Below are 24,984 nucleotides of genomic sequence, written 5' to 3'. Positions count from 1 at the left end.
CCATGGTCTTATCAGAGTAGATACTATGGTTATTCCCATCTTGCAGATGAGAAAACTGATGTTATGAACTCTATAATGTATATAAATATGGTCACAGAACAAAGGTTAAAAACACAGGCCTTTTTAACATCACAGCTCAAGTTTTTAAACACTGTGCTATACTGCTTCTTAAAATAAAACAAAATTATTCTTAATCCAACCACTCATGGATGGTTTTAAATGAGTATTAACTGATTAGCATTTTTAGATGTCCTTAAACTTTTTAGTGTAATTTTTAATAGTTTTATAATTTTCCATCATACAGATGACTTAGTCTTTTATCATCTGATATTTTCTGTTTTTCTACTATAATCTGTACAAGTCTTTGTATAACCCTTTATTACTTTAGTATATGTATTTTTTAAGTAAAATTACTGGGTCAAGGAATTTGATTTGAAGGCTCTTAATTGCCAGATTGCTGCTTGGAAATCAATCTGACATTAGCAGAACTTTATCAATCATCTGTCTAGAGACAAGGTAAGCACTGTCTCAAGGAGTTTGCAGACTAAATGGGATGTGCTCTAAGACATATAAAAAGCTAAATATCAATATAATATGTCGGTGTTGGGTCAGGACTCCACTAACACCCTGAGGTTGAGGATGCTTAATTGTGAACTAAGGGGCAGAAATGTATGGGAGCAGGAGAGATCATTGGAGCAAGAGAAGCCCCCCTTGAGGAGATGCACCTGAGCTGGGCATTGAAGGGCAGGTTGGAGAAGTAGTGGCAGCCAAGGTGGGAGGAGGAATAAACACCCGAAGGCAGGAATGTACGGGACTTGCTCAGGAGAGGCAATACAAGTGGTTGTAGAAGAAGGTGTGGGCCTTGGGAGAGGAAGAGCTTTCACGGTTGAATGGGTCCGTTTATGGAAGGCCTTGAATACCTGGCTAATGTTCCAAGTATTTTTCCTACTGTAGTGAGGAATCAGAAAAAAACAAGACAATGATTTATTTAAGTATTCATGATGTGTTAAATGAAAAGGAGATTTATTTATTTTTTTAATTAATTTATTTATTTTTGGCTGCATTGGGTCTTCGTTGCTGTGCATGGTCTTTTTCAAGTTGCGGTGAGCAGGGGCTACTCTTCGTTGCAGTGTGCAGGCTTCTCATCGCAGTGGCTTCTCTTGTTGCGGTGCAGGGCTCTAGGCGTGCAGGCTTCAGTAGTTGTGGCACATGGGCTCAGTAGTTGTGGCTCGCAGGCTCTAGAGCACAGGCTTAGTAGTTGTGGCACACGGGCTTAGTTGCTCTACAGCATGTGGTATCTTCCTGGACCAGGGATCGAACCCATGTCCCCTGCATTGGCAGGCGGATACTTAACCACTGCGCCACCAGGGAAGTCCCAGGAAGGAGATTTCAAAATAAGAGTGTATACTATAATTTCAGTCTTGTAAAATAAAAAGGATGCGTGTAATACATGTAATTTGTGATACTGCATAGAAAATGTACAGAGGAATATATTGCAAGGCATTACCATGGCAACCCATAGGTACTGAGATTATCATTGATTTTACATTTTCTTCTTGCTTAAATCTAGTTGCTAATTGTTCTGCAGTGGACTGTGTTGCTTGCACAATAAGACTGTAGTCATTAAGTCATGTTGATTCCAAGGGAGGGTGGTACCCTCCCTCCTACCCCCACTTTGCTGGGAGGTATTTGTACAGCGTGCAGGGAGTGTTCCTTGTTTGTCGCAGTGACGCGGAGATGCTAATACCTTTTACTGGGTGGCGTCCAGAGATGCTAAATGTCCTGCAGTGAATGGTCAGATGCTCACAAGGAAGAGTTCTCTCACTCAAAATGTCAGTATTGGTCCAATTAAGAAACAGTAAGTGATGAGCTTTTTTGGTTATAAGCAAAAGAAACAGATTCAGTGGAACTTCAGCAGAAAATGAGTTTAGTGGAAGAATATTAGCTAACTTCCAAAATGACAGAGAAAACTAAAAAAAAAAAAAATGGGTCTCAGAAAAGGACCGGAACAGGAACCAGGGCAGCTAGGGGCATGTCGTTAGAATTGATGAGCAGTCTCCTCAGGGATTCCCTATCGTAATTACTGTTTGCCCTTTTCTAGGTCTGCCTTGTGTCACTTTGCTTGTTATTTAGATTCACATTCCAGGGAGAGATGTGAGTGCCTGTGCTTGAGTCAGAGGCAGTGCTTTGGCTCTGCCACATGATTGTGATTTACAGTCCACCAAGGTTGCATTCAGGTGAGAGAATGCACCAAAAATAAATGAAAATCAGGAGGAATGGATGCTGCGTTGCCAAAAGCTAACAAATGGCCACTCTAAGTTTAGGTATTTATGTTTATTAAGTTCGTTTTTTATTAAAGTTATTTCTGCAGCCTCTTTTGAGGAAGTATGGCGCAGAAGATTTGCAATAAGAAATCCTAAAGTCACTCTAACTCACTCTGAGACCCTGGCACGTGAGACATGCCAGCTCTTTGTGAGGGGGTCTGATTATGGGCCAGGCTCTGAGCTAATGATGTGGCCAGAAAATTCATTGAATCTTCTCCTTGCTTTTCCCATTCGTCTCCCAGGTCGTGGAAGCGGTTAATAGCACAACCAACAACTGCCATTACAACAGGACAGTGATCCTGACGCCCACCATGGACTCGAGACTCTACATGCTCGCCTTCCTGCCCTTCCTGGTGCTTCTGGTGTTCGTCAGAAACCTCCGAGCCCTGTCCATCTTCTCCCTGTTGGCCAACATCACCATGCTGGTCAGCTTGATCATCATCACCCAGTCCATCATCCAGGTTAGCACACCACACTCCTCACTCCTCTAGTGGGTGGAGCCTTTTATCAATGATAGACTGACACCTGGGGCCAGCCCTGAGGGTAGATATATATGCACTTCCCTCTTCAGCTTAGAGCCCACTTTACTGTAACATTTCTTCCACAAAGCTGTCTCTGCGCACTCTCATTTTTCTGGGTATCTCCTCTTTGATGTTGCTTCTCCAATACTCGTTTTATGTCAAATCCTGGTTTTAGAAAAAAATTATGCTTTGCAAGGAAAATATCTTGATTGGTTAACTACAGACCATTCCTGTAATGGTTAGATAGCAGCAAAAGGCAGATAAAAAGCAGGATTTTCTACCACAGCTAAACCTTATAGAACTAGTCTTATATCCTCTAAGCTATAATTCCAAGTAATTGCAAAATTACCCCTAGGGAACTCAAGAGAAAACAACAACAACTAATATTTAGTCACAGAGGTATAAATAGAAAGTCTTGAAAGACCACAAACAAATCTATCATGATGTAAATCACACGTCTTTGAAGTTGAGTATGGATATTCATTTTCCCTCAGTTTCCCACTTTTCTCTCTTTTCTAATTTTCATTTTATAATGGACAAGCCTACGTAGAAATTTAAATCCAGAAGACCCTTGGCATGCCTAATACCTTTCAGATGTTTTCCTCTTTCAGAAGTCACAAGAAAAAAACGTTATTTTGTCCATGGAATTTAGTAAAAATAAGAGATGAGCCAAATATTTTAGGATAACCACAGATAAGTCTTAAGGCAATATTGATAGCTTCTACAAAATTGAATTTCCCGATGAAATAGCTACCTCTGATTTATTTTTGGACTATTCCAGAGGTTGCTCAATTAGAGATATTGTTCTGTCATTATTTTCACATACTAGGTCACAGGGTACATAAAATATTTATTCCACACACTTTTCTTCTTCTGTTTACAGCTCATTGAAGAAGAAAAGGGGACTTTCATATGTAACGAATTACTTTGGGCTCCCTAGAATATCACTGTAACTATAGTCAAAGTAATTTCCCACGTCTATAACCACTGGTACATTCAAAGTGTTCTTGGGGGGCTTCCCTGGTGGCGCAGTGGTTAAAAGTCCGCCTGCCGATGCAGGGGACGCAGGTTCGTGCCCCAGTCCAGGAAGATCCCACATGCCGCGGAGCGGCTGGGCCCGTGAGCCATGGCCGCTGAGCCTGCGCGTCCGGAGCCTGTGCTCCACAACGAGAGAGGCCACAACAGTGAGAGGCCCGCGTACCGCAAAAAAAAAAAAAAAAAAGTGTTCTTGGGCACTTTAGGCTAGTACTAACCTGTGGTGGGCAAGATTGTCTTCTGAAGGATTCTGATAAACCAGACTCCCTCTGTGAGATCCCTGATCCTTCAGTACTTTGAGAATACCTTAATCTTTCTTTCCTCTGGCTCTTTGCTATTGGGAAGCGTTAAAATCAACTCTGATTGTGGCCTACTTCCTTGTGAAGTTTTCTGAATTGCTTGATATTCAATTTTTTTTATAATTCAGCTTTACTCTCAGAATACTCTTCTCTTAAGGGATCCCAAACATGCTTTGAGAGAAAATGTCTTTACCACATTTCTCTCCCCCATAGGGAATTCCAGACCCCAGCCGCTTGCCACTGGTAGCAAATTGGAAGACCTACTCGCTCTTCTTCGGAACAGCCGTTTTTTCATTTGAAAGCATTGGTGTGGTAAGGTTTCAATTGGGGTAGACTTTCCAAGGTGCTGTGGGTGGCCTTCTGAACAGGAGCTGGGAGCTCTGGGCTCTGTGTGCACGGGAGAAACTAACCCCTGACCTCACTTGGGTCAGGTGGAGAAACTAACCTCTGACCTCACTTTGGACCAGCAGGAGAAAGTAGGTTATAGCAGAGAGGTTAGAGCAGTCGGGAGAGTTTTATTCCTGTCCCAGTACATTTGTTAAACATTTATCTTCATATCAACATGTCTTTATTAATCTTTAAAAATCAAGAAAAATGGAGGTGTACAACTTAAATTACAGGATTTTTATGAAACATAAAGGAGTTTTAAACTGGAAAGTACAGTTTATTTACAGTGGATTATTATATAGTCTCTACTTCCACACTTGAGGAAGGATAGTGCTGTGTATAATTTTTTTTCTTCCAGTTTTATTGAGGTATAATTGACATACAGCACTGTATAAGTTTAAGGTGTACAGCATAATGATGTGACTTACATATATCATGAAATGATTATCACAATAAGGTTAGTGAACATACATCATCTCATATAGTTACAAAATTAAAGAAATAGAAAAAAATTTTTTTCCTTGTGATGAAAACTCAGGATTTACTCAACTTTCATATATAGAATAGTGTTAATTATATTTATAATTGACCTACAGCACTATGTTAGTTCCTGTTACTTACAATATAGTACTTCGATATTTCTATGGCTTTCAAAATGATCACCATGGTAAGTCTAGTTATGATAAATGTCACAATACAAAGATATTACATAGTTATTGACTGTTTTCCCTGTACTGTACATTTCATACCTGTGACTCATTTATTTTGCAAGTAGTAGTTTGTACCTCTATGCTTTTTAAGTTTACTTTTAATTTATGTATAGTACAATTCACTTTTATTTGGTGTACATCTCTTTAAGTTTTGAGAAGTGCAGAGTCATAGATGCACCACAATCAGAACACAGAACAATTCCCCCACCATAAAAAGCTCCCTTGTGCTGCCCTTTTTGTAGTCAACTTCCCCCACTCCCACTAACCCCTGGCATCCACCTTCTGTTCTCTGTCTCTATTGTTGCACTTTTTCCAGAATGCCATCCACATGGGATCATACAGTATGTAACCTTTTAAGCTTGGCTTCTTTCACTTAGCTGCATATATAGTCATCCACGTGGTTGCATGCATCAGGAGCTTGCTGCTTTCTACCGCTGAGCATCCACTGTATGAGCAGTACCACAATGTGTTGAACCATCCCCTGTTTAAGGACATTTAGGTTGTTTCTAGTTTCTGACGATTATGAGTAATGCTACTGTAAGCATTTGTGTACAGGGTTTTGTGTGAACATATGTTTTCATTTCTCTAGGAGTAGGTTTGTTAGGTGACATGTTAATGTATCTTTAACTTTATAGAAAATTGCCCAACAGTTTTCCAGAATTGCTATACCATTTTGCATTCCCACCAGATGTATGAGTGTTAGAATTCCTTTGCATCTTTGCTGGTTCTTATCTGTGTTTTTAGTGTTTTTTTAAATTTTAGCCATTCTAATAGGTGTGTAGTGCTATTTGATTGTGATTTAATTTGCATTTTACTAATGACCACTGATTTTGAGCATCTTTGTATGGGCTTATTTGACATCTGTATATCGTCTTTGGTATAAGTGTCTGTTCAAATCTGCGAATTTTTAAAGAACTGAGTTGTTGTCTTTTATTGCTGAGTTTTAAAAATTCTTTATATATGCCAAATGCAAATCCTTTATTAGATGTGTAATTTGCAGATATTTTCTCTAGTCTGTAGCTTGTCTTTTCATTCTCTTAACATTGTCTTTCATAGAGAAAAAGTTTTAATTTTGATCAAGTTCAACATATCAAAATTTTTCATTTATGGATCCTACTTAGTTTATCTAAAACTTTAGTTTTATCTAAAACACTTTGCCTACTCCAAAGTCACGAAGACTTTGCTCCTATATTTTCTTCTAAATGTTTTGTTTTCATTGTACGTTTAGATCTATGATATATTCTGAGTTAATTTCTGTTAAAAGTGTTTATAGGTTGAAGTTCAATTTTTTTAAGGATGCCAATTATTCCTTCATCATTTGTTGAAAAAACTATCTACTCTCCACTGAATTACCTTTGCATCTTTTAAAAAGCTAATCGATATATGAATATGGGTCAATTTCTGGACTTCCTATACTGATTCATTGATCAATGTGTCTTTCCTTTCACGATACCAAAATATCTTGATAACACAAGCTTTACCTTAAAATCATGTAATATTAGAGCTCCAACTTTGTCCTGATTAATATTTGTGTGATACATTTTTTTCCATCCTTTTAATTTTTTTCTTGAGATAAAATTCACCATTTTAACCATTTTAAAATATATAATTCAGTGGTTTTCATTGCCTTCACAATATTGCGCATTCATCACCACTGTCTAATTCCAAAACATTTTCATCATCCCAAAAAGAGACCCTATGCCCAGTAAGCAGTCAATCTCCATTCCCCTCTGCTCCCAGCCCTGGCAACCACAATCTTTGTCTTTTAATTGGTGTGGTTAGACCATTTGCAGTTAATGTAATTATTATGTTTATTAGGTCTGCATTTTATTATTTGTTTTCTGTTCTACCCTTCCTTTTGCTTTCCCGTTTTCTCTTTTTACCTCCTTTTGGATTCTTTGAATACTATTTAGTATTCTACTTTAGTTTGCCCGTCAGAGGTTTGACTATATCTCTTTCTATAATACTTTTCATGGTTGCTCTAGGGATTACAGTATACATATATAACTTTTCACAGTTTACTTACAGTTAATATTTTATCATTTCTAGTAAACTATAGAAATATTATAGTTGTAGAGTTTTTTTTTCTTTCCCCCCTTTTTGTTGTAATGACCATATGTATTACTGGTTTGGCCAAAAAGTTCGTTCGGGTTTTTTTAGGAAAAACTCGAACAAACTTTTCAGCCAACCCAATACATCTAAATATATCAAAACACCATCAGAAAAATGTTATAGTTTTTGCTTTCAGTAGTGCCACATGGCCCTTTTGATAAACTTACTAAGGGAAAAATAGTCTAATGTATCTATCCAGGTACCTACCATTTCTGTTGCTCTCTCCTTATTCCTGAAATCACAAGTTTCCCTCTGGCATCATTCCCTTCAACGTGAACAAACTCCATCATTATTTCTTTTAGACTGGTGACAAATTTTTTTCATTTTTTTTTTAATCTCAGAATATCTTTATTTTTTGCCTTTATTCCTGAAGGATGTTTTTGCACAATATAGAATTCTAGGTTGGCAGTCTATTTTTAGCACTTTGAAAATATGGTATCCCTTCCTTTTGCCCTCAGTGGTTCTGGTGAAAAATCTGCAGTTATTTGAATCATTGTTCCCTTATATGTGATGTTGGTTTTTATCTGGTTACTTTCAAGATACTTTTCTAAAAATCTTTGGTTTTCAGCAGTTGTATTGTCTGGATTAGTTTTCTTTGAATTTGTCCTGTTTGAAATTCACTTAATTTCTTGAATCTGTAAATATATGTCTTTTACAATTTGGGAAGTTTTCTTTTTCAAAAATATTTTTCTGTACCAATCTCTTTTTCTTCCCCTTCTGGGACTCCAGTGACCTGAATGTTAGACACTTTGATATATGTCCCACTATTTTCTAAGGCCCTATTCATTTTTTAAAATCGTTTTTTCTCTTTTATGTTCAGATTCAATAGTTCCTATTGATCTATTTTCAAGTTCACTGACTGTGTTCTGTCATTTACATTGGACCTCTCCAGTGGGGTTTTTCAGTTCTAAAATCCATTTGGTTCTTTGGTTCTTATTCCTTCAGCTTCGTTGCCAAGAACTTATATCTGTCCATTTGTTTCAACAGTGTTCTCCCTTACTTCACAGAGGATGGTTATAACACTTGCTTTAAAGTCTTTGTCTGATATTTTCATAATTCCTGTAATCTTAGGGTTGGCATCTGTTGTCTTTTCCCTTGAGCAGTGTTGAGATTTTCCTGGTTCTTTGTATGTTGATTAATTTTAGACTGTATCCTACACATTTTGAATATTATTTTATGAGACTCTGGAGCCTGTTAAAATCCTCTGGAGCATGTTGACTTTTGTATTTTAGCGAGCAGTCAATCTGATTAGATTCAAACTACAAGTCCTGATATACCTTCAGTAGACCATGGTTTGAGTATCAGATTAGTTTTCAAAGACTTTGAAGTGATATTTGGCTTCACCTTGCTTATATGCTACCCAGGGGCCAGACCGTGGTCTGTCTACACAGTAGTTCTCAAAGCCTTTACTTTGATGCTTCACATCAGTTCCATACGTGTACAGCTCAGGGCTAAGCCCAGACTTCATTCACAGGGATGAAGGGAATCACTTTCTCTGGCTCCCTCCTTTCCGTGTTTTCCTGCACACTCACCAGTGTGCTGCACATTCACCCAGCAGCTTCTTTTTCTGGTCCTCTGGCTACAAAGCCAGGGTTTTAGCCTCCTTATACTCCTATACACTTCTTGTGACTGGGCCTAACTCGAGGGTGACCACTGAGAGTAAAAAGAGAAGAAAAGAGCAACAGGGATTCCTTCCAGGTCTGGCTTCCTGGGCATGTAACCTGTGTGGTCACATGGGCCCCTGCCTTTAAAAGGATTTCACACTTGGTTTAATGCCCTGTGTTCATCATCTTGAATTTCTTGATCTTTGACCAAGTAGCCTTGCATTGTCATTTTGCACTGGGCCCCACAAATTATGTAGCCAATCCGATTCCCCCTTTACTCTTTGGACTCCCAAAGTCCTCTTTCCCTGTTCCTCTGCTCCAAGAGAAAGAGTTTGTCTTGTCTCAGATTTTTAGGTGCCTACGTAACCACCACAGTCCCTGATACAACAGATTGCTGCTTTGTGACTGAGACTTGCCTTGGGGAGTATGGCCTGGAGAGTAAAAAAGGAAACAGAATAATAGGGATTTTCTCCATGCTCTCTGTCCCACAGGGTCCCCTATTTTAGGTCCCTCTGGCCAGAAAGAGGATTTCTTTTTGAGTTTTTTCTCTCTGCATCCACTACATAGTTCTAGGATTTGGGCTCTCCTTGAGTCTAAACTAGGAGAAACAAGAAGAAAAAAAATCAGGAAGCTCACTGCCATGATGGCCATTTTTACTGGTTTTGAGCAATTCACCTTCTATTATATACTTTTCAGAGTCCATGGATAGTTGCTTTATGTATTCTGTCCAGGGCTTTTAGTTTTAATTAGTGAGAGAGATATGGTGCAATGTGCTTACACCATCTTAATGGGACCGGAAGCACTTTATATATAGAATTTTGAACAGTCATGGCAAAAAGAAGAGTGGTTGAGCAAATGACTTTTGAGGCAGAATGTGCTGGAATCTTAACTTTAGTCACAGGCTAATCTCTGAACCTTAATTCTTCAACTATAAGATGATGATTCTACATGTTCAGTAAGTGTTTATGAACATCTACTATGTGCTAATGATTATTAGTATCAGAGTTCAAATTACCTTTAGAAACCTTCTATTCCAGTCTCTAATTTTACAGAAGAGGAGCCTCACCCCAAAGAGGGACAGGGTCTTGAGCTGCGTCACCAGCTGGGAACTGCTACAGCTGGTACTATTCACTCCCAAGCCAGAGACCTTCCCACTTTATGTGAATGGCCATTTAATCTCTTTGATTGTGGGGAGGCGCGGGGGGCGGAGGGAGAAAGCCAGTTACAGTAAATCTCCTACATACAAACCTTCAAGTTGGGAACTTTCAAAGATGCGAACGCAAGGAGTGAAACTGTGCAGCTTGCCCTCTGTCTCCTATTGCTGACGATACTTCAGCTCTACATCTCCCACCTCCTCTCCCTCCTCCAGTAAGTAACTCTTCTTGCCTGTTTACTCCATACCAGCCCCTGTATGCCATCTGTCGTACTGTACTGTACTACTGTACTTTTCAAGGTACTGTACTGTAAGATTAAAAATGTTTATTTTTTGTGTGTTTTTTATGTATTATTTTGTGAAAAGTATTATAAACTTATTATAGTACAGCACTATATAGCCGATTGTGTTAGTTGGGTACCTAGGCTAACTTTGTTGGATCTATGAACAAAGTGGACTTATGAACGCGCTCTCAGAATGAAACTCTCTCTTATGTAGGGAACTTACTCTACTTAGTATGAGCTGGCCTTGTAAAAAGATCATCTTTAGCCTGGGGAATATATGCAACAAAAATGTATTGCAGGGTAGGAAAGCTCACGTTGGATTGCTCTTCACCTAATCCCCTGGACATTTTCCCAAGCACCTGCTGCATCTAGGAACGTGCACCTAACCCAGAAGAAAGTGGAAAGTCCCAGACACGCACTCCCCTCAAGCGTCTGCCATTCACATGGGGAGGGAGGGGAAGTGCATACAGGACAGAGAAGGATTTAACAATACAAAGGAATAGGTGCTAAGTTCTCACTGAGTAATAAACAAGCCCAGGGCTGTGGGAGTTTAGGCAAGATCAGGTAGAAGTACTTGGACTTTGGAGGACAGCCCTGGTTTGCAGCCTTCCTCTGCCACTTCCAAGCTGTATAGCTTGGTGTAAGTTATATCATCTTCAGAGCCTTGTTATAAAATAAGAATTACACCAAGTACCAGCTTCATAGAGTTGTGGTCTTTGCAGTATTACAAAATAATTGTAGTTAACATTTACTAAGTCCTTACTGTGCGCCATTTCAATGCTCATGTAATTCTCCAAAAGATTCTAACAGGTAAGTTTTCAGATCAGGAAACTGAGGCACAGATCACCCTAATGGTGCATGAAGTGTGCTTAGCACATGGCTGGATCAAGGAGAAGGGGAAGGTGAGGGTGGGCCCTCGGTCAGTAGAAGTCTGAGGAGGAAATTTTGAGATGAGGCCAAAGAGTTGTTACCAAAGATAGAAGAGACCTTGGAATGCCCAACAGGCCCAAGAGGCAGGCTGGCCGCAGTTTGGATTCTCTTAGAGCCAGATATGCATCTGGGGAAGAAGGATCCTGAGAACATGGTATGTGGGGAAATGTGCCTCTGGGGAGCCAGGGCGCTCTAGTCCCAGTGCTGCTGCCAGCCCACTGCATAACCTGAGTCTTGGCCTTCCCATCCGTACAGAGAGGGGCAAGTGCACTAGAATTGGGAGCCTCAAACTCAAGTGCTTTTGGAAGACACCGTGGGTGGAGAAGCCAGGTATATGTCAGTGTGCGAAGGAGAGGTGGGCCTGGTAGGTGGAGAAAGAATGTTGTGCTTAAAGGCATTCATATTCAGTTGTCTGAAAGACTGGCCAAACAAAATGCACCTGCTGGCCAGATTGGGCCGCCCCAGGGAGTTGAGCTCCTTGGTCTGGTCAACGTGCAGGGTGCTTCCAGCTCTGAACGGTCCAGGGATCATCTTGTGACTGCAGGCCTTCCTTTCCTTTTTTTTTTTTTTTAATTATTTATTCACTTATTTTGGCTGCGCTGGGTCTTAGTTGCATCACGCAGGATCTTCATTGCGGCATGTGGACTTCTTAGTTGCCGCATGCGGACTCTTAGTTCCAGCATGCATGTGGGATCTAGTTCCCCCACCAGGGATCGAACCCCGGGCCCGCTGCATGAGGAGCACCGAGTCTTACCCACTGGACCACGAGGAAGTCCCTCTTTTTTTTTTTTTTTAATTGTGAAATATACCTCACATAAAATTTACCATCTTAACCAGTTTTAAGTGTACAGTTCAGTGACATAAAGTACATTCATATTGTTGTACAAAGATCATCACCATCCATCTCTTTTCATCTTGCAAAACCAAAACCGTGTACCCATTAAACAATAATCCCCCATTTATTCCTCCCCCCAGCCCATGGGACTCACCAGTCTAATTTCTGACTCTGAATCTGACTACTCCAGTTACCTCATATAAGTGGAATCACATAGTATCTGTCATTTTGTGACTAGCTTACTTCACTTAGCTTAATGTCTTCAAGAGTCATCCATGTTGGGGCATATGTCAGGATTTCCTTCTTTGAAAGGCTGAATAATATTCCGTTGTATGTATGGACCACATTTTGTTTATCCATTCCTTCATCGGTGGACACTCAGCTTGCCTCCAACTTCTGGCTACTGTGAATAATGCTGCTATGAACGTAGGTATACAGATAACTGTGCATGTTCCTGCTTCCGATTCTTTTGTGTACATACGCCCGGAAGGGGCATGCCTTTCTTCTTTATGCTTGTGTTCCTCTTTCTCCTCCTCTCTTCTTACATTGGGCGTTTCTGTAGGTTCTGCCCCTGGAAAACAAGATGAAGGATGCCCGCCGCTTCCCAGTCATCCTGTCTTTGGGAATGTCCATCGTTACTGCCCTCTACATCAGCATCGGGACTCTGGGCTACCTGCGGTTCGGAAATGACATCAAGGCCAGCATAACCCTTAACCTGCCCAACTGCTGGTAACTCTATGGGCTCTCAGGCGGTAGGGACTCAGGGCCAGTGGGAACAGGAACATATAGGTCACTTTCTCCTCCTTTCCGCAGAAGGTAAACTGAGGTCTGGAGGGTCTCCACAGGGAGAAGCAGAGCTGACACTGGAACCGTGGGCTCTGGATTCTCTGTCCAGGGAGCTCTTCTTCAACAACAGCCTCCCATGTTGAGTGAGGCCTTGATAGCTAGCTTAGTATGAGGAAGGACATGATTTAGGAAGAGAGGGGAGAAGTCAGAGTCCTTGGTCACCTAAAGAGAGAAAGGAGGGGCACAGAGAAGGGCAAGAGGCAGAGAGTGGAGCTGGTGGGTGGCTCCAATTACATATACTAAGGCTGCACTACCAAGTCCTGCAGAGTAGCTAGGATGAAAAAGTAGTAAAACAGGAACCAATTGGGGAAGACCATTAGAATCTGGAAAATGTTTATATCAAGTGACCCAATTCATATAACAGTTAGCTGACCCAGACTTCAACACTGGATATTTAAATAGACAGATGAACCCCTATCACATTGTGTAGCACTTTCTCCCACATGTCATTAATTACCAGGTGCCTGTCTTTTTAAGGGTCACTTGGAGGCTTAATTTGTCTAAATGGGGCTCCTTTCCCAAGTTGATCAATATCATTCATCGATCATTTACTGCATCCCAATTACACACAGATGCCAGTCTAGACACGTGGTGTGGAGGGTGCTGATGTGAGTAGACTATGATTTTGAGCTTCACTATCTTCCTCAGCTCATGGTCCAATGGGAATGGGGAATGGATAGTGTACGTACACAAATACAACATAGAACAGAAAAAGAAGCCCTCCAGAATAGTGGAGAGGACTTGGGGACTCGCAAGGAAAGAAAGTACATTGGAATGGGAGAACAGGGAATCTCCCTGTCCAATGAGAACTCTGTCCAAACAAGGACAACGACAGCACCTCTGAATCCAAGACCCAGTTACACCAACTCCTAGCTCATGGTCATGGATGGTTTATTTAACTTCTCTGATGTTCAGTTTCCTCTTCTAAAAAGCAGAGTTATCATGTGGATTAAGTTGGGCATGCCTAAAAGCATCTGCAATGTAGTACCTCCTCTAAAGATGGGAATTTTAAAAAATAGGTGGGGTTTGCACAGATGGAAAGGGAGTAGAGAGGGTGTTCCAGGCAGCAGAAATAGTGTGAGCAAGAAACACAGAGATGTGGAAGTTTGCCTTTTTAAGGAATGGAGTAAATATACACAGACACAGTCATACAGGTTTATTTAACGTGCCAGATGCATCTACCACATTAGTGGGCTAAATGAAAAAAGCCTTATCTCCATTGGTCAAAAAAGGCATCGATAAAACTCAGCATCCCCCATCACATGCTCTCCTGCCCCCAGTCTGAGGCCTGCAAGTAACCCTGCCTCTCCTTTTATCCCCCAACCCTCACACAATCCTCTGTGTAGACTACCTCTTCCCTCAAGGATTTGGGATTCTGCAGTTCATTCAACCACCTGGAAGCATTTGTTGAGAGCCTGTTATATGCCAGGTGCTTTGGGGGATCCAGAGAATTCCTAAGAAAAGAGATTACAGAAGACCAGATCTTTTAGACCCAGGTTTTTTGGTCTCCACCCCTTATCACTTGTATCTCCCTGAGCAAGGTACCAGGCCTGAGCCTCTGTTTCCTAAAATCTAAAATTCAGCATCAAGTGATGATGGTTTATGAAGGTGTTATATATACCCATACCTGAGATTCTTTTTATGTAGAGATGACCCTCTCAGCGGTTTCCATTTGAATCTGTGATGGTTCACTCTATTTCCACTGCATGCTCTGCTGTGACTTCCTCTCATAGAAGGTCCCTCCCCATCATTTTCAGACAAGGAAACATTTGCCTATGGGACTGTTCCAAGGTCAGAGGTTAATGTACAAGGAGGCCAGGGACTTCCCTGGCAGTCCAGTGGTTAAGACTCCACACTTCCAATGTAGGGGGCTTTCAATCCCTGGTCGGGGAACTAAGATCCCACATACCGTGCAGAGAGGCCAAAAAAAAAAAAAAAGCAAAAACAAAATAACAAGGAGGTCAGGTGTCAGAGCACGTTGGCCTTGAGAGCACTGCTCTGGTTTGTCCTGCAGGCTGTACCAGTCGGTCAAGATCCTCTACATAATTGGCATCCTGTGCACCTACGCCCTGCAGTTCTACGTCCCTGCAGAAATCATCATTCCCTTCGCTACCTCCCAGGTGTTAAAGCGCTGGGCACTGCCTCTGGAATTGTTCATCCGCCTCGCCATGGTCAGCCTGACATGTGAGTAGGAGGCAGAGCACCTCGTTGCTGTTTTCCTGAGGGTTATCAGGAATCAGCCAGATGGTAGACAATAGTCATGATAACCAGCATTGATTGCATACTAACTGTGTTTCAGGGACCATTCTAAGGCTTTCCAAGTAGTAATTCATTTCATTTATGCTTTAGGGGCAACTTAATTCTTACATGTACCTAATTAGACAGATTTACCGGTGTCCAGCTTGAGGGAGTGACAACTTATCAAATAATAATCACAATAAGAACTGACTTTTATTAACCACCTACTATGTGCCAGCCACTGTGCTAAGCTCTTTCTGTTCCATATTTCATAGTATTTTATTCAGTCCTTGCAGGAACTCTTATGAGGTAGGACTGTGATAAACCCTACTTTGTAAATGAGAAAGCTGAAGCAGAGAGTGATAAGTAATTGGGCAGGAAGTGCCAGAGGTGGGATTTGAACCCAAGTCCAGGCCCATCACCCTTCACCTCCAGGACAGAGGTTGAAAATGGTGGCCAGTGAGTCTAATCTGGCATCAGAGGTACGTTGTTTCACCCTCATAATGTTGTATAAATTTGGGCCAACATTAAAAATGTGGGAGAGGTCTCACATACAAATGCAGATTTCTAATGTTTGGGGGAAAAATAAAATGATTTGGCAAACCTAGGGTCACATCCCCATTGGCAGCAGTGCCTTGGCCTCCGATGGGCTGGTATTCACCTGTTGGCTTCAACTGTCCCCACTCACCCCCTCGGCAGCCCTCCTTGTGCTCCAGGCCCTATGATCCAGGGTGCCCCTTTCTGTAAGTATTTTAGTGGAGGCGAAGATGATAGAGATTCCTGTGTTGCGTTTGCCATGGCCCAGCTGTCCCTAAGCCTCCTTTTAATTGTGATTCTTGCTGTGCTAGACCAGCCCATATAAATCATGGGACACTGATTTTCTTCCTTTGAAGTTATTTGTTCCCAATTTGTCCTAGGAGGCAGGGACACTACCCTTCAGAATATTAGAGACTCCAGAAAGATCAATGAATTTGCCCCAGATATGAAGATAACAATTCCTTAAGCTTCTGTATGCATTGCCCCAGTCAGTACATATGCAAACGGTTACTTGCAAACAAGTAATAATAATAAAGTAATAATGAAATAATAACAAAAATAACTTTTCTGAGTGTTTTACACAAATTAACTCATTTAAAACTTTAACACCTGGGCTTCCTTGGTGGCATAGTGGTTGAGAGTCCACCTGCCGATGCAGGGGATACAGGTTCATGCCCCGGTCCGGGAAGATCCCACATGCTGCGGAGCGGCTGGGCCCGTGAGCCATGGCCGCTGAGCCTGCGCGTCCGGAGCCTGTACTCCGCAACGGAGAGGCCACAACAGTGAGAGGCCCGCGTACCGCAAAAAAACAAACCAAAAAACAACTTTAACACCATTTGCAGTATGAACCATAATACCTAAAAGGATAGCTACCGTCTCCATTTGGCAGATGAGGGAAAAAACTGAGAAACGGGTGGAGACTTACCCAAGGCCACACAGGGAGAAACCAGAATCCTGCCTTCCGGTCCTGTTTTGTTCTGTTCTACCACACTCTATCTTAGGAGACCTGGGGGAGCCTTCTGGGCTTTCTTTGTAACTAGGAAAATTGTCCATCAGGTAAAATAAAAAATGTAAAAGCCCAGGCCTATAAAACAGCCTACAAAAAAAACTATATACATATATAAATAATATATAATTATATATAAAAATTTAAACATATAATTATATATTTTATATATTACATATTATAATTATATAATTATAAAATATAATTATATAATCACATATACGTATATATTATATATATATAATTTCAAAATCTTTATTTTAGCTTTTAGTATTTCTTTGTTAGATGTTTTCTGACAAGTATATAAAACCGGGAGAAGATACTGCTTTAGAGGGACCCTGTGATCTTGTTCCCACTGAAGACCCCTTTCTATAAATAATTTCACATTCTAATTGTTTGCAAGTAAGAGGTTCTTGCAGTCATGTTACTTATTAATGTTAGTTCCACGAAGGTAGGGGTTTTTTTTTGTCTATTTTGTACATTGACACATTCCAAACAGCTGGACAGTTCCCAGCACTGTTATTTAGTGTTATTTATTAAGTAAGAGCTTAATCATTGAACATGTAGAGATTCGAAATGTACTTCTGTGGCATAAAAATTATCTTAGGCTAAAAGCATTAGAACAGACAGCCACAGGGGGTGCAAACCCTTATCTAAACTTCCTTTGCTGAATTAAGCAGGAACTTCTGAAAAATACAGGCACCATAAATCCCCTTTCTGGGAGATTTTCAATCAGAAAGAAGACTAACGATCATCACAGACTGAGTAATTACGTAAATTATCAGAGAATGTCATACATTCCACTTGTTCTTGCATGGAAGCTAATTCTCCCCCATCCAGTTCCCCTTCTTTGTTTGGAGAGCCAATTCATCTGAAGGCTCCCTAGCCCTAAATAAACTTTGTCTTTCCGCCTGTTAATTGCCTAATTGTCAGTTAAATTCTCAGGCCCCCAAACACTTGAACCTGAATGGGAAGAGGGAAGGTTTTTCTCCCCAACGATATGAATGTATATATTTGAACAATAATTGGTTGAAAATGATTGAAAGGAGACACACCAAAATTTTAATGTATAAACCTCTAGTGAATCTGATTGGGGGTTATTACAGGAGTTTCAACTTTTTCTTTAAGTAACTGAATGTATGAGAAACAACTGGTATATGGTTTAAGAAAAAGATTTTTAAAACAAACTTTAAAATTTTGGCTAAGCCTGGGAAGAGGCTTCTATCCCGTATCATCTCCCGCAGGCATCTTGGCCATCCTCATCCCCCGCCTGGACCTGGTCCTCTCTCTGGTGGGCTCCCTGAGCAGCAGTGCGCTGGCCCTCATCATCCCACCCCTCCTGGAGATCACCACCTACTACTCAGAGGGCATGAGTCCCATCACCATCATCAAGGACGCCCTGATCAGCATCCTGGGCTTCGTGGGCTTTGTGATGGGGACCTACCAGGCCCTGGACGAGCTGATCCAGTCAGAAGACCCTCTCACCTTTTCCAACTCCACCATTTTTATTCAGTGAAAATGGCACTGCTTCTTACCCACCAGCACCTGACAGTTAATGATATAAATCTCTTCTATATGCATTATCTATATTTTGCTGCTTTACCTTTCTCTGAGTCAAGTCACAGTGAAACAAGCACGGACTCACCAGCTACAAGGTGTAGATGGTAATTTAAAAAAAATTTTTTTTTTAATTTATTTTCTTTCCGTCTCTAGCTTTCCACTACACTGAGAGCTCTCTCACTGAAGGCTCTTGATTCCATTCGGGTTTTTGGCAATTCACACGATGAATTTCACACCTTGAGTGGGGCTATGCAAGAGGAAGCCACCAGGGGGCATCCAAGAGGCAGCACCTGACAGAAGGAGGTGCAGCCAGCTAAGGCTGATGGTGATTTGGTAGACAAAGGGTGTCCTCTTTTCCAGATCTGTTTAAAGAGCAAAGATTAAGAGTGGGGACATAATCCATAATCCAGCAAGGTGTGCACAGCTCCAGCGTCAAGATGGACAGGATCCACAGGTCCATGGTGAGCTGCAACTCTCAGACAGAAAGGAACCACCATATTTAAGTCAAGGGCAATAAACTTTCTGAACAACTGGATAAAGTTTTGGCCCAATTCAAAGATCTCAACAAGGGACAGTCGTCACAGAAATGGATGTGCCAATGGCGGGGGGTGGGGGGTAGGGTGGGGATGGACAATGATTATTTCATTATTTATCTCTTGATTCTTTTTTTTTCTTTAACCTCTTGATTCTTGCAACAAGCGTTCTTTCTTACCTACCACACACCAAGCATAGTTCAAAGTTCTTGTAATAGTTTGCAAAAATGGCGACAAATTCCTCTTGACAATGTGACATTGCAGCTCCCATCAAGAAGTGAAATCTATATCTCTACCCCTAGAAACTTGTCTTGCCCTTGTAACTTGCTTTGGCCAATGGGACATTAGTAAATGTGATGCAAGCAGAGGTTTCGTGACGGCTAATGCATTGGAACTTTCATCGTGATGCTCTGTGTAGATAAGAGCACCAAGTGAAGAAGCCGGGGCTAGCCTGCTGGAGGAAGAGAGACCATGTGGAGCAGAAATGAATCATCCCAGTTGAGCCCCATCTCCCAGAACAGCCAGCCTGCCGACTTCCAGACACGTGAGTGATGTATCCTAGGCTATATACAGCCCCAGTCAAGCTGGCCTGGACCATAAATATTGCTCAGATGATCCACAGAATTATGAGAAATAATAAATGTTTTTAGTCTTAAGCCATAAGATGTGGAAGCTTTTATGCAGCTAACTGATACATTTCTCTAAAGGGGATACACTAATGAGTGAGAAAAGAATCTCCGTCCTCCAGCTAGTCTGCTCTCCACTGGGGAATAATGACAGGTCATCAACTAAGTTAATACCATCATAGGTCCGTTTGAGGACAGGGGGACACTAACTGCTCTGGAGTACTGAGTATGTCTTTCCACCGGTGGCACCATTAGAGCTGGATTTTGAGTAGAACTTGGGTCTCCCAACACTGAATCTGACCGTCCTTCCACTCAATCCTGCTGCCTTGACATTCCCGTGCCTTTTGTCATGTCTGACCTTGGCTGACAGCCAGGAGCCCCTCAACCCAGCACAGCACTTCACCCTTCTTGGTGGTGACGGCTCCCTCCCTCCTCCCTAAAATCACTAAAATTGGGGAAAGGCATATAGATAAATGAGATGTTGTAGGCAGATCTGTAGTTTAGTGGGGGGTAAGGATGTTTCTTATTACACTCTCTATGGTGTTGGAAAGTGACCCATGCTTGTTTCAGCCTCAGGTTTAAGATACCATTTTAAACAGCCCTTTCCTGCTTATTTTTATCCATCATCCTCCCTTTGCAGCCTAGGGAAGTTACGGAGGGGTAAGGGGCGTGTCTGCCCCAATTCCCAAGTCCTGGTCTCCTGTTTTTGTGTGTTACTTTCTACCTGCTGGATTCTAGAAGGTACTTCATGAACACAAGCTCCACACCCAGATCCCATAGTCTGCAGAGTACCTGCTGGGAGATGGGACACTCATAGCCTCTGCAGTGGTCCACAGCCTACCTGGCCAGAGAGCTGGGTCATCATTTCTACATCAGAAATGTAAAAGACCCAAAGGACTTCCACCGATTGGTTCAGAGGCTTGGCAAAGTGGTCTTCCTCTCTCTGACCCTGTCTCCTCCACCTGGCTCAACTGTCACCCCACCCAACCTTGCTAAGTTTAAGATTGTTTTCTCTGTTATTAAAAAATGGTCACTCTCATTCTCCAAGGACAAGTCCCTACTGTGTAAGATGATCAGGTTAATCTTATCATTTAGACCAGTCTGGCTAAAGTTAAATCTTGGAAAGAAAGAAAGAAATTTAGCAACATGGATATAAGCAATAAAAGCAATCTGGGGAGACTTATTAGTAATTGTCAGCAACACTAAAGATACCAACTATTAGAATTGCGTGAGTGTTGGGGGTATTAAAATTTTTTAATTGTTTGATACTGGGTTTTTACATACACACACACACACACACACACACATACACACACAGGCTTCCCCCTCCCTACCCCCCTACTGATTCTTTAACTTTGGGAGCTTGCTTTTGAATCAAGGATCAGAGAAAATCATTCCATTCCTCAGTGAGCACTTTTTAAGTGTTTTGCATGTGCTTATCTCATTTAATCCTTACAATGAAACCATGAGGTATGTATTGTCATTGTTCTCATTTTCAGATAAGGAAATAGGCTTAGAAATATTGAATAACTTGCTGACGATCAAACATGTAGTGACAAATGGGTTCAGGACTGAAGACTTTCCACACCGTCACTCCTCACTGCTTTGTAGAGAGCCCAGGAGAGACCTTTGAATGATGGTGGTTAAAGTAAAAATGGGAAAAATGTGTCCAGTGGATTACACATTTTAAAAAATTAGAAACCCCACAGCCTCTCTTTATAAGTAATAAATCAGCTGTGAACTGAAGAGGGGGTTTCTGGAGACTGTATGGTGATTCAGGAGCAAAGCAGGATTTCCTTGCCACCCTTCAAGTCTGCCTGATGCTATTTAAACTCTTCTCAGGCCTAGAGAGAAAAAAGTCTTCCCTACTTTTTATACAAAGATATCCTGATTCTGATACCAAAATCTGACAAAGCACACAGAAAAACCATGAGCAAATATAAACATAAATACAAGCATCTTTGGGACTTCCCTGGTGGCACAGTGGTTAAGAATCCGCCTGCTAACGTAGGGGACACTGGTTCGAGCCCTGGTCCGGGAAGATCCCACATGCCGCGGAGCAACTAAGCCCACACACCACAACTACTGAGCCTGCACTCTAGAGCCCATGAGCCACAACTACTGAGCCCACATGCCACAACTACTGAAGCCCACGCACCTAGAGCCCGTGCTCCGCAATAAGAGAAGCCACCACAATGAGAAGCCCGTGCACCACAATGAAGAGTAGCCCCCGCTCGCCGCAACTAGAGAAAGCCCGCATGCAGCAACGAAGACCCAACACAGCCAAAAATTAATTAATTAATTAATTAAAATATAATCTGCAAAATCATTATCTTTCCTACATACTAATTGTCATCAAAAAAACAAAATGAGTGGAATGATATCAGCAACATGGAGTGAAGAGCTACCTCTCTCTCTCCCCCCTTCAATCTACAATCAGTCAAACATCCACAACTCAACAAAAGCTCCTCTGCCCAACACACCAGGACACTAGAGAATTCTAAACATCTGTATACCTAAAGGTGGGTAGACTGAAACACATAAAGGAGGCAGAACTGAGGGACCAGCAGAGTTGGTGCCTGCAATCCCAGCCCTTTGACCGTGGCAGCGAAACCACAGCTTCAGAGAACCCAAGAGTAGAAGGGGAGGTGGAGCACACAACTCCAGCCTCCTGACCACAGCTGTGCCTGCGGCCACAGGTAGCTGTGCCTGCGGCCAATAAATAGTGTTCAATAAATAGTCACATGCAAAGAAATGAAACTAGGCCATTATCTTACACCATACCCAAAAATCAACTCAAAGTGCATTAAAGACTTGAATATAAGACATGAAACCATAAAACTCCTAGAAGAAAACAGAGTCAGTACCCTCCTTGACATCAGTCTTAGCAATATCTTTCTAGATATGTCTCTTCAGGCAAGGGAAACAAAAGCAAAAATAAATGGGACTACATAAAACTAAAAAGCTTCTGCACAACAAAGGAAACAATCAATAAAAGGAAAAGACAACCAACTAAATGGGAGAAAATACTTGGAAATGATATATTCATTAAGGGATTAATATCCAAAATATATAAAGAACTCATACAACTCAACAACAAAACCCAAACAACCCATTTAAAAAATAGGCAGAGGAGCTGAATAGACATTTTTCCAAAGAAGACATACAAATGACCAATAGGCACATGGAAAGATGCTCAACATCACTAATTATAAGGAAAATACAAATCAAAACCACAAGGAGATATCACCTTACACTGGTAAGAATGACTGTTATCAAAAGGACAAGAAATAACAAGCGTTGGTGAAGAATTAGAGAAAAGGGAACTCCTGTGCACTGTTGGTGGGAATGTAAATTGGTGCAGCCACTATGGAAAACAGTATGCAGATTCTTCAGAATTCTCCAAGATTCTTCAGATTCTACAAGAACAGACCTACCATATGATTCATGTATCCCACTTCTGGGCATTTATCCAAATAACATAAAAACACCAATTTAAAAAGGTAAACGAACCCCTGTGTTCACTGTGTTACTATTTACAAGAGCCAAGATACGGAAACAGTGGATAAAGAATAAGTGGTATATATATATATACAACGGAATACTGCTAAGCCACCAAAAAAGAGAAAATCTTGCCATTTGTGACAATATGGATGGAACTTGAGGGTATTACGCTAAGTGAAATAAGTCAGACAGAGAATTCCCTGGTGGCGCAGTGGTTAAGAATCTGCTTGCCGATGCAGGGGACAGGGTTCAAGCCCTGGTCCAGGAAGATCCCACATGCCGTGGAGCAGCTAAGGCTATGAGCCACAACTATAGAGCCCACGTGCCACAACTACTGAAACCCACATGCCTAGAGCCTGTGCTCCGCAACAAGAGAAGCCACCGCAATGAGAAGCTCATGCACTGCAACAAAGAGTAGCCCCCGCTCGCCGCCAACTAGAGAAAGTCAGCGCACAGCAGCGAAGACCCAACACAGCCAACAATTAATTAATCTGTTAAAGAAATAAGTCAAAAACAAATACCCTATGATTTCACTTATATGTGGAATATTAAAAACTAATAAACAAACAAAAACAAAATAAATGAACAAACCAAACTGGACAGAAACAAACACATAGATATAGAGAACAGAGCAGTAGTTTCCAGAGGGGGAGGGATGGGGGAGGGCAAAATGGGTAAATGGCGTCAACTGTATGGTGATGGATGGAAACTAAACTTATGGTGGTGAGCATACTGTAGCGTATAGAGAAGTAGAAATTTAATATTGTACACATGAAACATATAATGTTATAATATTGTACACATGAAACATATAATGTTATAAATCAGAATTACCTCAATTCAAAAATAGTAATAAAAATAAATAAAAGGGGAGTTATTAGAAATCCTACACGTAACAACAGGAAACAAAAGCACCTAGAAACAAACTTTTAAAATGTGCTATATCTATGTGAAGAAAAAGTCTAGTAAGAGGCATAAATTAAGATTTCCATAAATAGAGTCATAATGCATGCTTTAGATGGGAAAACTCAGATTGTAAATATGACCATTTTGCCCAATATAATCTATCAATCTAACTTAATCTCAATAAAAATACCCAACTAGATTTCAGTGGGGGCTTGAGGGGGTTAGGAGATTCTTAAAGTTATCTAGAAAGATTAATGGAGGGGGGAAATAAAATCATGAAAAAGGTAAAGTGGCCCTTTCTTATCAGATATTAAATATACTACATAATTAAAACAATTTGGTACTAGCATTAGAAAAGACTAACCAATGGAAAAGGAGAATACAAAAAAACATATCCAAGCCTACAGAGAAATTTGATTAATATGAGGGAAACCTTTCAAATAAAATGAGGAAAAGATAGATTATTCAATATATGGTGTTGGGAAAACTAGCTAGCCATTTAGAAAATGTATTAGCAACAGTAATAACATATTGGTGCTTACCAGATGCTGAGCACTGTTCTAAATGCTGTACACCTGTTAATTCATTTAATCTTCCTAACAATGCTCTGACATTGGTATTACTATCATACTCATTTTACAGATGAGGAATGTAAGGCACAGAAAGGTTAAGTGACTTGGCCATGCCACACAACTAGTAAGTGGCAAACCCAGAATTCTATTAAGAATTAAAAATTAGATATTTAAAGGCAAAAATTAATAGCCATTAAAAATATACATCTTTATTTTTCCAAAGAAGACATACAGATGGCCAGCAGGCACATGAAAAGATGTTCAACATTGCTAATCATCAGAGAAATGCAAGTCAAAACCACAATCAGGGACTTCCCTGGGGGCGCAGTGGATAAGACTCAACACTCCCAATGCAGGGAGCCCAGATTCGATCCTTGGTCAGGGAACTAGATCCCACATGCATGCCACAACTAAGAGTTCGCATGCCACAACTAAGGAGCTCACACACCACAACTAAGGAGC

General features: G+C 41.1%; 1 protein-coding gene across 3 annotated transcripts in view; it reads left to right on the top strand.

Moving 5' to 3' along the window:
• SLC36A2 (solute carrier family 36 member 2) overlaps positions 1 to 24,984 on the top strand; it is a 114,907-nt gene that overhangs the window by 56,055 nt on the left and 33,868 nt on the right. The window contains exons 10-14 of one of the 3 annotated variants that reach the window (XM_067732326.1): positions 2,567 to 2,785; positions 4,393 to 4,491; positions 12,757 to 12,923; positions 15,055 to 15,224; positions 18,066 to 18,401. In XM_067732326.1, coding sequence (XP_067588427.1) covers positions 2,567 to 2,785; positions 4,393 to 4,491; positions 12,757 to 12,923; positions 15,055 to 15,224; positions 18,066 to 18,337 — 927 coding nt within the window. In that variant the 3' untranslated portion in view covers positions 18,338 to 18,401. Of the gene's footprint in view, positions 1 to 2,566; positions 2,786 to 4,392; positions 4,492 to 12,756; positions 12,924 to 15,054; positions 15,225 to 18,065; positions 18,402 to 24,984 lie in introns of those variants that run through there. The other 2 variants (XM_067732327.1, XM_067732325.1) reach the window with 2 other exon arrangements.

This window comes from Pseudorca crassidens, chromosome 3 (genome assembly GCF_039906515.1).
Source record: "Pseudorca crassidens isolate mPseCra1 chromosome 3, mPseCra1.hap1, whole genome shotgun sequence".
Lineage (NCBI taxonomy): Eukaryota > Metazoa > Chordata > Mammalia > Artiodactyla > Delphinidae > Pseudorca > Pseudorca crassidens.
The sequence above is the reverse complement of the archived record's forward strand: the minus strand, read 5'-3'. Positions and strand labels throughout refer to the sequence as shown.